General features: G+C 39.9%; 1 protein-coding gene across 3 annotated transcripts in view; it reads right to left on the bottom strand.

The window, feature by feature from the left end:
- Window positions 1–9,790: 9,790 nt before the first annotated feature.
- large2 (LARGE xylosyl- and glucuronyltransferase 2) overlaps window positions 9,791–14,750 on the bottom strand; it is a 166,639-nt gene continuing 161,679 nt past the window's right edge. For all 3 annotated transcript variants that reach the window (XM_051937210.1, XM_051937203.1, XM_051937213.1), the window contains one exon: window positions 9,791–12,600. In XM_051937210.1, coding sequence (XP_051793170.1) covers window positions 12,403–12,600 — 198 coding nt within the window. In that variant the 3' untranslated portion in view covers window positions 9,791–12,402. The remainder of the gene's footprint in view (window positions 12,601–14,750) is intronic.

Here is a 14,750-nt window from a genome sequence, read left to right as displayed (position 1 = left end):
TGTGAGCTTTAAAGTTGATCTTTTAGATTCCTTTTTGACTTTGATACTGACTTGAGGTCAGCTAGACTGGGTTGAGACATAGTGGTGAGTGTTCAGGTCAGAATTTGGAGCTCAATTTGTCCTATCGAACTGCACCTAAATGAACACGATTGTTTAATTTGATGGACATATTTGGATGTAGGTTTCAAAAAAATGTGCTACATTAACTAGCTTTGTTGTAGCTCGGTTAAATTGGAATACATAAACATGCTAACAATTGTCTTAGAGGCCTTTCTCACCTGAAAATGTCAACAAAGATCTACATTGTCTTTTTACAACCTCGTTTTGCATTGATCAAAAAAACCGACAATGACTAAAGATGTGATATTTGCAAAATATTTTACCCTGAAAATATATAAATTTTGTCACCAGCTTTTTCCTTCAAATTGTCTGATATCACTCTCAAGAAACAGGATTTCTGATACAACACGACAATTTATGGAAGTTGCCAAAATGTTGCAAAAACAGGCTACACTTGATGTTAGGGTGCCAGCTGTGCAGTGAAGCCTGTAGTCTCCACTCAGTTCCTGCAGAGCAGCAACTCAGACACACGTGAAAAAATTAGTTTGAAAACAATGAAGTAAGATGTTGTGCTTAATGTCAGTTTTTCCCAAGCCAAATGGGTCTTTGGATGGTGGCTATGCACAACAGAAAGCATAAAGTATAAAATGAATGCAATGAATCTATGCTAACTATTGGACAGAAATCTATGTATGTTACTGTTAAGCTACGTGTCCACTGGATCCGTTTTTTCCCACATGCAAATGTGCTGCATTTGAAAATTTCTTGGGTGGTGGGCGGTCGCTAGTGAGCCACTAGGCAGTCACGTGACAGCGTTTTCAGCTCAAGTTGGGCAGATGTGTCGATCCAACATGGCAGCTGGGTATAAAATTTTCTATTTTACTTTGGAAACACTTCAGCGAAAGTGTTTCTGCAGGTCCTGATTCTGTCCTCATTTTAGTTCAACGATGGCTAGGTTTGACGTTTACTTAAAGATGTGCAATGCATCGGACCTCCTCACTCCACATCGAATTTGCAAGAAGTAGAAGTATAGTCTACTTTATGCAAATGAGTCGCTGCCCGCTCCAAGGAGATGCAACGGATCGCATCTTGAAATGCACCACAACAGAACCGGCATGCAATGCACTGCGTTTCACATACAATGAATCGGATGTGGGAAATTGCTTGATCTAGTGGACACGTACCTTTAGACAGACAGGCAGACACTGTATACAGCCTTGTGGGGAAAGTTTGTTATTCAGTGCAGGGCTCAAGACTCATTTTTTCATTTTCTCATTTGGTCACACCTCCCACCAACAACTTACTTAACATTTTTTTTATTGATAGACTCTGCGCTTTACCAATGTTACCTAAATGCCCCACATGACCAATGGCGGATCTTCTGTGGGGGCAAGTGGGGGCAGTGCCCTCCCTCTCCCCCGTGATCTGATTGGCCACCTCGTGTGCCCCCCCACCAAATTTTCGTTGGAAAATTACATTACTGATACTCCGATTTCTGACGCTCCTGATTGCAACTTCATTGTCCAGCTGCACGTGAATGCACCAGTGACATTAGTTTGATCTTTTGATTGTATTTCATTTGGATTTCAAGAAGCTTTGAAGACGTTTCCTGATACTGAAAGTTTTAAAAGATATCAGTTTCATTAATTTGTTAAAAATTGTCTCATTTGTTGTTGTGATGTTGCTGCCGATTCATTAAAACCAGATGATCCGTGTTGAAGACACGTTCAGTTCTACTATCAGAAGTATAAGAAGGAAAATGGAAGTTTAGTTCTGCTATGTCAAAGATTTTAGGAATAAAATAACTAAATGAGTCTTTATGTCTCCAACTTCATTTTACAATAATGAAATAATCACAGATAAGAAAAATATAAATAGCAGAGAAAACCTCAGAGAATAATTTCCTGAAAAGTCTATGAAAAGTCTCCTGAAAGATCAGAATCAGCTCCAACATCTGCATCTGACAGCATCAAGTCAACCAGAAAGAAAAGAAAAAAGAAAATGACTTCTTTCTAATCACATCTGTTCCGCTGCTCACATTCTTCACCTTTATAGTCCACTTTTAAAAGTTCAGCAGACAGGTGCTCTGCTTTGGAGTGTGACGATGTCGTCGGTGATGTGGAGACTGAAGTTTCCGTTTCACCCACAGCGTGCTTTAGGACACCCGGGTCAGACTGATGTTTGAAATACTGACCGACAGCTCAGATTTAACTGTCTGTAGTTTTGATGGATGTTAGATTTTCACTCAAAGCCGCCAGAAGATAGGTCTTTAAAATAACCGCCGTCTCGTTACAGAGTGAAAGTAGCAGTTCCTCCTTAAGGTCAGAGATTGCAGCATCTGAGGGCCTCTTCTAAAGAAGACGTAGTTGATGAAGATGTTCTGGAGCAGAAAGACCACGACCAAGCAGCCTGGAGATCTTAGGCAGCGTCTCCCTCAGGTGGGTGTCAACGGTGTTCACGGTCAGGTCTGTGGTAATCCCGTTGAAAAACAAAACAGAAAAAAATCGAGATTATAAATTAACATGTAACCAAAGCACTCTGTGTATAACGCCATAGTACAGGATGTAGTTCAGAAAATGTCAAAGTATAGTATACTTTTCAAGAATAACATTGTATGGCCTGTAGTTCATAGTATAGCATGTCAGCAAAAACAACCCCATAGATTATTATGTGGTTCAAAAAGCAAAAAATAATAGGATGTTGCCTAAAATTGTCGTGTATGATATGTGGTTCAAAAAATGTCATAGTGCAGTATATTGTCAAAATAGTATGTCATTTAAGAAAACATCAGAGTATAATATGTGGTCTAAAAAATGCCATAGAGTAATAGTTCATTGCTCAAGCAAAAGTATAGTAATTTTTAAAACTGTTCAAATTCTTATATGTTCTAGAAAACAAAAAAAAACCTACCGTATTTTCACGACTATAAGGCGCACATAAAAGTCTTAGATTTTCTTCAAATTGTGCGGCGCGCCCTATGGTGCAGTGCGTCCTGTGTGTGTTGTTGTTGTAAGGCGGACGTAGACCAGGTGGTTTTTTCCACGCATCACCATCGCTGTTGATCTGTGACTCTATGCGTGCCCATCTCACAGCCGATGTGAAAAAACAAGTGAAGCAAATGAACTCTGAGCTTGCTGTCATTCCGGGAGGCCTGACAAAGGAACTCCAACCGCTGGACATCGGTGTGAACCGGCCGTTCAAAGTAAGGCTGCGAGCGGCGTGGGAGCGATGGATGACCGATGGAGACCACAGTTTCACTAAGAGTGGAAGGCAGCGCCGGGCGAGTTACGCCACAGTTTGCGAATGGATTGTAGATGCTTGGGCTAACGTGTCTGCTGGCACTGTTGTTCGAGCTTTCGCAAAAGCCGGCATCATTTCCGAGGCGCCGCACGGCACGGAAAGTGACTCTGACAGTGAAGAAAGTGAACCTGGCATGTTTGATGGAGATTTAGCGCAGCTGTTCAATTCAGAAACAGAGGATGAGGACTTCCATGGGTTTGATTGATGACGATTACCGGTAAAAAAAAAAAAGTGAATACCAAACTCAGTTTTGCTCCCGCTCTATTTTTAAATACGCACACTTGTGTGCTTGTTTTATCTGTGTTTTACCATGCCCACGCCTATTGACGATTAAAAAAATGTTAGTACTTTGTAATCAATACTTAAATAAAGCACAACCAAACTCAGTTTTGCTCCCGCTCTATTTTTAAATACGCACACTTGTATGCTTGTGTGTGTGTTGTTGTTGTAAGGCCGATGCAGTAGAGGACACCATGAGAACGTTAAAGGGGGAAGTGTGGGCGTGGATTGTATATAAAACCCTCGCCATATAATCAGGTGCGCCTTATGTGTGTGTTAAATACAGTAATGGCACACATAACTGAGACTGCGCCTTTTGGTACGGTGCGCCTTTTGGTCGTGAAAATACGGTAAAACAAAAAAAAACATCAGATGAATATGTCAATTAAAAAAGCCTATCGTATAGCATGTCGTCCACAAAATGTCATAGTTAAGTCTTTGGTCCACAAAACGTTGTTCTGTCCCGGCTGTCTGAAGTAGGTGAGGAGCAACACAAAAACAGTCCAAACGCTGGTTTCCAGAGGGTGAGATAAGTATTTGTTTGAAAGAGTAAGTTTACAACAACACAAAATGTGAGGGGATTAAAAGCAAATGGGTGTTATTAAAATAAAATTAAACAGATCTAAAAGTGAACTTCACGTTGACATTGATGGGCATTCCAACCAGGAACAAAGTAAAAGATCATCAATATGAATAAAACCTCTTTCTGTTCACCTCTTAAAAGCCAAAAACACACCGCAGTAGCAGTCTAAACTAAAACTAACAATGGGTTCCCTGTTTTCCTTTCTGAATAATTCAAAGGCCCCTCTCTATCTCCCCACATATCCATCAACCACTGGAACACATCTCCAAAGTTCTGCTGAAGCTCAGCTTCCCCTCAGTAGAATTGCCGCCAGATGAAGGAGCCTTTTGAGAGTCAGTTGGCATCTTGATTGGACGGTACCTTGGTCTGTTCCAATCCAGCTTCAGCTCCAGAGACAGCAGGCGGGACGAGTCAACGGAGGCCGGGTGGACGAAGACATGCAGCTGAGTACAATCCAGAAAACAACAGAGGAGGAGAGCAGCGGCCCAGGGCCAGAACAAACAGAGTAGCATAGTATGTCTCTGAGAAAACATCACATAGCCTTTGGTTCAAGAAAACGCCATCATATACATCATATATTGTACAAATAACAAGTCAAAGGAAAGAGGCATACATTATAGAGTTGCAGTAATTGTGTGCGTACTGATTATCAGTATTTTAGTTTTTACTGATTTACGGTAGGGGCTGCACAGTGGGATAGTGGTGAGCACTTTCGCCTTGCAGCAAGAAAATCCCCGGTTCAAATGCCGGCCTGACCCTGGGATCTTTCTGCTTGGAGTTTGCATGTTCTCTCTGTGCATGCGTGGGTTTTCTCCGGGCACTCCGGCTTCCTCCCACAGTCCAAAAATATGCTGAGGTTAATTGATTACTCTAAATTGGCCGTAGGTGTGAGTGTGACTGTTTGTCTGTATATGTAGCCCTGTGACAGACTGGTGACCTGTCCAGGGTGTCCCCTGCCTTCGCCCGAGTCAGCTGGGATAGGCTCCAGCACCCCCCGCGACTCTGGTGAGGATAAAGCGGTGTAAAGAGAATGGATGGATGATTTACGGTAATAAATCAGTTTAAAAATGGCGCTACTTTGGCTCTGAACCTTTATCTAGCTGTGGTCGCTCTGTCTTCTGGAGTGATTTGAGTGATTTCACCATAAAACTCCTTTAACTTAACATCTGGAAATAAAAAAAAAACGTATCAACAAACTTTTCTGTTAGAGTTTGTGTTCTTCTAAGTTTAACTCCAAGATTTTAAATACTTTCATTTACTGTAAATGAATATCTCCTCCAAATGTCTCTCTAATCATAATTATCAGCCTTAACAACCCACAAAACACCCCTCTATACTGGACCACACTTAGTACAGTCCGGTTCCCCCTTCTATAAATCTGCTTGGAATCTTCCATTTCCTGTTTGTCAAAGTGGCCTTCTACCTGGTTTTACATAACAGGCAGATGTTGCAGCTAAAGATGCTGTAATTCATATAAACAAGGAAGCAAGTCCATCATAATTTGAATGTTAACAGTACAAAATGAAAAGGTCATATACAGCTTTCCTATTGTGTTAAAGAGCCAAAAAAAAAAAACATGAAAAATACTTTGTAAAAGGGAGAGGTCAGTAGCAGCTTTCATTTTTTCTTACAACTTTTTGGTGCCCCCCCCAAAATATCTGTTGTACCTCCCTGTGCCCCCCCCAACTAAAATTAATCTGGATCTGCCCTTGCACATGACAGGCTGTGGAAGCTGCTGCTTGGTAGCTGCAGTGTTCAGACAGGTGTGTGACCGAAAATTATTTTGAAAGAGTTTAACTAGAGTGGAAAAAACAGCGCCTGTTCCGCATTTCATGAGAAAACCACATTTTTAAGCGTAAATCCTGCAGTACACCAAAGTTCTAGAAGTACTACTTTCCGCCACTGTGGCTAACCCAGTAGCTGCCTGTGTTGGTTAGAGCGACACAAAGACAGCTTGATGATCATCATGTACTCGCACAACGCGACCACTTGAACTGCTAACTTGCACACTCCCCATTTGCAAAAATGGTTGCAAATGGGGAGGCCTGCCAGCAGCTCACATGTACAGTGGTTCAGGTAGAAAAAATAAGTGCAGATGGTGCAAATAGAATAAAAGAATATAGTGTGTATATATACACAGTATAAAAACAAGATGTTAGAAAGAGTTCTTGAGTCCTGGTGGACCCAGGAATTCATGATTGGTGCAAATGTTGCTAAAAATATTTAAATGGTAAATACAATATAAATTTAAGCTCAAGTAGTATATTATTGTTTGATATTTTTGACCATTTGATAAACGAAAATTCATTATTATCTTTGAGTAACTGAAACTGTAGATAATACTGGATTGGCCTCAGACCTCTTTCGGGGGTGCCGGAAATATGTCTATGCAGAAAACATTTTGAACTTTTGTGGAGCTCATGCCTCATATTTTGTTGCAGTCAAATTTGCATCCAGATGTGACGATTTTTGCAGTTAAATAAAATCAGTGAAACATGTTTGTGCATCTGTGGTTACGCTACAAAATCGTAAAGCTACTTTTAAGATGACTTTTGATTGTACTAATGAAGGAAACACTGCACTCACTGTGTGGCCCGCCTATTGCTGTAACACAGTGATATTATGTTGCATCTACGAATGCTGATCCTTGGAAATATTCCCGTGATTACAACTTGTAATTGAACAGCTCAAACTGGTAGCTGCTGCTTCTTCCTACTCCGAGGGATTTGAGCTCCCTTAATCCAAAACCGCTAACAACAAACATTCTTCAAAGAAGTACCCAGCAGGCAAATTGTTTGCTAAACACCCTGTTAAACTGTACTATATAGGAGTGTCATTTGAGCAAAGTGTGACCAATTCCTGTAGTAAAAGACTGCAAATATATGCAGTGAAAGGCAAGGAAAAGAAGATGTCTTCAGTGAATCCTCATTCAGTTTGTCTGATGACACTCTGTGCATATGGGTTGGTTGGCCTACATGCAGAGAGGGTGACTAATAATTGATAAGTTGTTGCTGAGAACCCTGCAGGCGAGACGTGGATGAACTCCCGCTGTGATGTAGCAGCTTGAGGGGGTTTCATAGTACATCTATGTAACATGTGTTATGCTTGAAGAAGAGGACTGCTGCAGGGCTGTTCTGCATACGAGGATGCAACCCCGAGGAGCAGCACTGAATCACAAACGCTTTACAGCTTGTGCATACAGATAGTGTGTGTACACAGAGGAGGTATAGATGTGTTGAAGGCTGGCGATGCATTGAATAGCGACAACTGCTGCATCCCACCGAGCTGCTCTTTACTTTTCAACGTGTTCGGCTTGTTATGTCATCCGTTTGCTCATCAACACTTGTGCTGCTGTTACACAAGTCTCTCAAGGATATTTCAGCTGACATTACACACAGAGAAAGGCATTACATGAATCTGTAAACTGGCATTGGCAGAGATATTTCAATCAAACGTCAGACACATAATCAGTGATTTAGTTAACAGGGTTTACACTGAAACAGATTTGACCAACAAACTGATCAGATAGAAGTAAATAATGTGCCTTTGATTGGCATTTTGTAGATCAGTGTGCATACGGCTAATACAACTAGACAAGCCCTCAGTAGAGGGCAGAACCACACCCTCTGCTGGCGAAAACCCTGTCCTCCCTATACAACTGATGCAATATGTATCAATTTTGATCATCGTACGTATCTCCCTCCCGACTTGATCTGCTGACCTAACTCTACAACTGAGCAGGGGACCTTAGACTGATCTTCAGTGCCAAGTTTGATTATCCTGACTTCAGCGGTTGCAGAGATATCGGACCGGACATAGCCACATACATACATACATACATACATACTTACCCAGCTAGATACCGCACCGAATGCAATAATCCCGCCGACGTACCCGTCGAGCGTGGTTAATGATGTTTCTTACTTTGATTTTAGGTCCTTTTGGCACATTTTTCGTGCATTTTTTAGGGGTCGACCAAAATTTGCTTTGTTTTCTTCAGGAATGATCCAGATTATTAATAAGCAAGATTGATCACTAATATTTGAATACACATTTGTCATAAAAAATTACAATAACCTGAAATCTAAAAGCAGGTCAGGGAAAGGCCTTCGTTTATGTTTTAAATGCATTATTAAAATATGACTTCTCAGCATTTATCCCTGTTACTCGTGATATATAACCCATCAGATGCTTCAGACCAGAGTGGTGACTGCATCTGGAGTGCATTCTTAAATAAATCAGTTTAATACATAGCCAGTGCAAACAATCAGAAAAACGCTAAATGAATCTGACTCATATAAATCTGCACATCTTAATAAAAAAGTAAAAATAAAAAAAGCATTTTGCGGTTTACCTTTACTGATAGCATATGTTTAGCAAAAAGAAAACAAAACTAACGAACAAATATCCAAAAAGTGAAATGTTCAGGTCCAGCTTGAGTTTAAATTAAGACATTTAGTCCTACCTAAATACAATTCAAACCTTAAAATTATTAAGATGTAACTTGGATTTATTAAAATAATTGAAAGAAGAACTGGAAATCATCATGACTTGGAGACAACAATGAATTCTTTGGCATTTGGTTGACTATCAAAAATATTTTCCAATTATTTTTTTCTTCTGCTGTTACGTAGATAAAATAATTCATACTGTATGTTTTGTGTGTAATTTTTTGTAATGTAATGTAGTGAAGTATCACCATGAAGTGGCGTGAGAAAAACACTGCCTCATATTTTTGTTTTAGTACACGACTTAAGTCAATCTACTTACAACCCTTAATAGCTTTGTGTTGTCTTTAGTTGTTTGTTTACGTATGTTCATATATTCCTACATTTTATATCCATAATATTCTGCATTTGGTTATATTTTCTGTAGCTGCTTGTTTTCAGTTTTCATATATAGATTATATATTGTACTCCGTCTGTATTCAGTTATATTTTCTGTCATTGTTTATAAATGTCTTTATTTATAAATGCAGTCAATATTCCAAATTGTTTTTGATTGCTTGCTTTTAGTATATATTCTTATTTTTCTGCATTTATTTGTATTTTCTGCAGTTGTTTATTTTAGGGCTTAATTTATAGATAGTCAGTATTTGAATTTTTCTGTATTTGCTTCTTTTCACTCTTAATTTTCTCCAGTTCTTTACCATTTGGTATTATTTACTTTTCCTCCATTTCAGCAGAAAGTAATTGTTGCTTTTGTTAAATAGTTAACTTTTGAACACACTGGAGTTGGAAAGTTCTGTTCCCAATTACCTCAATGTAATTTGCATTAAAACGGGATGAGAACCATCAGGGGAGCTATTCATCCAAGACAACTTAGTTTGTATTGGGACTTTTCACTGGTCCAATTACACACATGGAGGATTCACATGTCTTAAAACCACTGACCCCAGTAAATATTATGAATTACTTGGAATCCCAAGACGCTCTTTGCCCTGCAGGGTTGAGAATATAAAAATTCCTCAGGATCTCCATAATCCTAGAATAGCATTAATTCAACAGAAATGCTGCAGCAGTTGGAGAAAAGTAGTGGAAAAACAAACCCCCATCCCCCGAGACGAAGTCATAAAAAAGGGCAAATTTATTTAAAGCACTTACATAGAAAAATATGATTGATTTGAGTCAACAATAATAAATAGAGCGCCTGACTATCCCCAGGCCCTGTCGGTACAACAGTACAATCAATATCCAGTTTCACAATACAGCAAAGGCACTAGCATTTACCACAATCAACAACAAGTCAATGGAGGCGGCGTGGATGGCAGCGGGGAGGGAGCAGGGCTCTTCATGGCACCGATAACACTCACTCCTCACCAAACGCCACCGCTCACGATCCAACGCTTAGTACCTGACTCCTGTGTCTGCCGTACGCTCAGTGGAAATTACACTAGATTCTTCTTTCACGTCTCTTCCGCGTGCCTTTTTCTTCCCCCCGTCAAATGCAGGCAGAGATCAAGAAAATAAACAGACAGCAAATCTTTTCAACAGAAAAACAAGAAAGAGGAACAAAACTGAAGCCGGATGCCGCTACGAGCTGCAATGTCGCATCCCGGGTTTTTCTTTTCTTGTCCTGTGCTACGGGGAAGGACGCCAGAAACATCGTTATCAACCTTGACACCAAATTATGGAGAAACTTGGCAGACTAGTTTCAAATAGTTTGCCAGGAAGTTTTGGTCAGTTATGATCAGACTCAAATCAGTAGGAATTATTTCCCCGATAAGCAGCACTACACATCACGGCAGCATGTCAGTAGTTCATTTAGAGGGTAATCTTCCACTGGTTGGAGATGTTGGACAGACGAAGCAAAAAACAACAACAATTAAATTAGGAATATTAAAGTCCAACTGAAATTAAATATATTTGCATCTCATTGCATCATACAGCTCTGCAAACTGTAGGTCTAGTTTTGTCTTTTAGTCCAAAATAATCACTATAAAAAGGGAATAAATGTGTATTTTTACACTTTACCTCTGCATAGCCCAGTATGTTTGCTGTATATAAAAGCGTTACCACTTTCTCCCACTGTACAAGAGTGAAGACTATAGAACAGAAATGATTGTGCCATCTTGCACTGGCACTGATAACAGATTAAACGGTTTGAGGAATTTTCTAAAACAAAAAAAGCCTAAATTCTTTGATTCCAAATTCATAAATGTAAGTAACTTCTTTCCTCCTCAATTATAATGAACACAAAGTCTGGGGAGCTGTGGACAAAAGAAGATTTTTTGGGGGTTATTTGGGCATCACTTTTCAACCTTTATAACTTTATTACATTTTGCAGACCCAAAAACTTTGACTAATCAAGAAAATAATCACACTCCGCCTGAAAAGGACTGTAAGATATTCCAGTCTGAATAGACTCTTGAAAAGCTAATAGTTCTGCGATAATTAGGATGCACCACCTAGTCACAGCTGAACCCGAGCTGCATTTGATTGGACTCAGTATAATAACCAGATCTCAGGTTCATAGAGATCTGAGTTTAGAAGCTGAAGTGGCGTTTCTTCCACTTTACAAAGAACTAAGAGCAAAATGTGACATTTGGCTGCTGGAAAGTGTGACTTTTTTAATTTCAGCTGGACTTTGCAAAACAAAACAGGATTGTGGGTAAAATGGTACAGTAGATGGCACATATATCCAGTGATTCAGACACAAATATAGACGTAATGGCTCAAAAAGGATAAATCAAAACGAGCTCCTGCCCTTTGTCTCATTTAGCAACAACTCACTGTCAGGGGTCAGTGTTGGTCGCGTGAGTTGGTCCCAATCGGTAATGACACGAATTATCATTTAGAGATTTTTGCAGCTTTCAGAGGGATGACTGATGGCAGAAGAAATGAATAATTTAGATTTTGTAACGTGAAAAGAACATGTAGTGCAACTGTTTACATGCAAGACAGAAGCGAGCATGACACTGACGACAAGCAGTAAGCGTGTTGTAGACGTGCCGTATGACGCAGCTGGATCACACACACACACTCACACACACACACAAAGCACATCCCTGAAGCCCACAGAAAATCTGAAATAATTTGACTGGGACACTATGGATTTCTTTTAAAGAGGTCAGAAAATATAGAAAGGAAAAATAAACAAATTCTTATGTAAAGCCGTAATCAAAACGTTGTAAATGTTCACTATCATTGGTTCTGATTTTACACTGGAAAAAAAAGAAGGAAATGAAAATATCATTAAATATCATAGTAAATATCATGAAAGTGATAAGGCTTAAATCTTTCTCCAGTTCGACTGGCCTCCCAAATGCAGTCTTCTCTCTCATGTTTGTCACCAAAGTGAAGGGGTCCCGTCGTGTCCGGAAATCCATGCAGACCGACTGGTTCATAGTTCTGGAAAAAGCCCTGATTGTCAGAACAAATTGTAAGAATATGGTTATTATTTCCCGGCCTTAAAGCTAATCCCATCCGTATCCACGCTCGTCCTTTCAGCTCTGTCAGAATCCTGCCTTCAGAAAAATCCGCAGTCATGTTCGGGGTTTTCATCTCGGTCACCTTGAGGTGGAGTCGACTGGAGAATTAATGCACAGGAGCCCGAGAGTGCTCGAAAGGGCTGTAAAGCTTTACCGTCATGTTCGCACTCGGCGGCGACGAGGCCCCCAGCGCAGCGTCAGTACATGTCCGAGCTCTCGGGGCCGACGATTGGCTGGATCTCTCCGGTGTTTAGATGTTCCTCTGGGCGGTGAGGTACTTCAGAGCCGCCGAGCCGTACTTCCTCGATAGGTCCTGGTGGAACTCGTCCTTCAGGGTGTTCAGACAGTTGCGGTAGCTCGAGCTGGAGCGGAACTTGGAGATGTCGAAGCTCGGAGCGTGGGGCATGTGGATCATGAAAGCGTTGGGGAGGACCATCAGGTCGTACTCCTGGAAAGAAAAACAACAGTTGAGGTAACTGACAGCGAGAGCAGCTGGATCATTCTGCCTCAGTTCAACCAAATTCATAGAATCATTATTTTTCTTTTAGCCCAGTAACAATATTATACTACTCTTCCAGTTGGTTTCACCTGTCATACCTGCTCCATTATTGTCCTAATATTGGTCATAATTTTTTTTTAAATTTAGCCTTTATTTAACCAGGTCAGTCCCATTGAGAAACAATGACCTCTTTTTCAAGAGAAGTCTGGCCAAGACAGCAGCCTGAGAACCATTAAACCAAACAAATGTGATAAGTAGCTGCTGCAGTATCTTTCATATGTCTTCTAAAGGTTCCAATGATGATGAGTTCCTTCAGATTCAGCGTGTTCTGCAGTGAGTTCCAGGCAGCAGGTGCAGAGTACTTAAAACAGTGTTTCCCAAACTCAGAATGAATCTTTGGCATGTTGAATAAGTAAAAATCATTGGAACATAAACAGTAAATACAAGAAAAGTAACAATTTTTTTTCCCCCCTCAAAGTATGCCTCTGACTGGCACCACACTCTACATTTTTAAGACTCCTATTGGTGCCAATCACAGGAAAAAAAACAAGAAAAGCACTCAGAGAGCACAGTACTCCACCAAGGCCACTGAGTCATTGTATAATTTCCAACAGATAAGTCCGCAGTGGTTGACTTGTGGTAGGATTGCAATCATGTGATCGTCAGTAGCATTGACTTGTCATAGTTACAGTGACTCTCTGCCACTATTTTGCAATGATACAGAAATCTTTAACAAATCCATGGATCCAGACTATAAGCAGCATCACTGCCAAAATCTAATCAGATGGTTCTTGTATCATTTCTGATCTTCCCTGAAAATTTCATCCAAATCCATTATTCCATTTTTGAGTAATGTTGCTAACGGACAGACAGACAAACGTACGCCGATCGTTACATAACTCTGCCGCGTTCCTTGGTGGAGTAAAAGAAGCTGCATTCAGCTTCTGTGCCCCATATATATGGAACAAACTCCCAGCAAACTGTAGATCAGCTGAAACTCTCAGCACATTTAAGTCCATTCTGAAGACGTACTTGTTCTCAGCTGCCTTTGATTAAATTATTTTAAGTTATTTTAAATCTTATTTTATGACAGTTATTTCAAACAGCCCTTGCTGACTTCTGTTTTTGATCTTTTTACTGTTCTGACCTTTTTTTTTTAATGATTTTATAAATGTTTTCTTTTGTTTTTTTTTTAAATAATTGTTGTCATCTTCTGTCTTAATGTCTTTGTAAAGCACTTTGAATCGCCTCGTTGTTGAAATGTGCTATATAAATAAATTTGCCTTGCCTAAAAACCTGCCTCTCAGAGTGGAAAGTTAAGGTTTTATGGTTGGTGGAATATGGGAATAGAAGAAAAACACGGAATTAGTTTTTGACTAAATTTGCATCATTGTATAACTGGTTTGTTTTGTCCTATTAAAGTTTACACCATTAAAGACCATATGCACATATCACTGGGTCTGTAAAATTACAGAACTTCAGCCGCATTATTTCCCAAGTTATGCCACTTCAAATGCTGATCCATAGATCGGAGTGAAGAAAACGATGCAAAACTCCACACGAATCGATCTCTCGTTAAGAATTTTTACCTCAAACTAACGTTACCAGTGACGCCAGATTTTACACATGTCAACACAATCAATTTTCAACATTTTAAAAAAAAAATCTGTCATATTGAAGATTGTTAGGCATGACTTTTTTCTTTTTTTGTTTAAATTTGGTGATATGAGGTAGAATGACCCAGCTCTGTTTTGTGTTTTCTCATCAGCTGGCAAAGCTGATGAAGGTGGACATTGAACTCTTACATAAAACTGTTTGATGACCTGCTGTGTGGCGAGTTGCTCATTTTCACAACTTCAAGGGGACAGGGACACATTTCTTGGGTCTATATTTTCGTTCTAGAGCACTTCTGACATAATTTTGAATGATTAATTGTGTCAGAGGACGGTCTAAAGAAGAGAGGACCATCGCTGTTTCTGGGCACGAACAGACGATCTGACTTCAGCAGAGGTAACGCTGCACACAAAGCCATTTTACACACATCAGCCAAATGTTTCAGATCCTTAACCACGTATAATGACTTTTCAAACTTATTGCAC

Source organism: Acanthochromis polyacanthus, chromosome 2, assembly GCF_021347895.1.
Source record: "Acanthochromis polyacanthus isolate Apoly-LR-REF ecotype Palm Island chromosome 2, KAUST_Apoly_ChrSc, whole genome shotgun sequence".
NCBI lineage: Eukaryota > Metazoa > Chordata > Actinopteri > Pomacentridae > Acanthochromis > Acanthochromis polyacanthus.
Note: the sequence above shows the minus strand (reverse complement) of the source record. Positions and strands in the feature narration are given on the sequence as shown.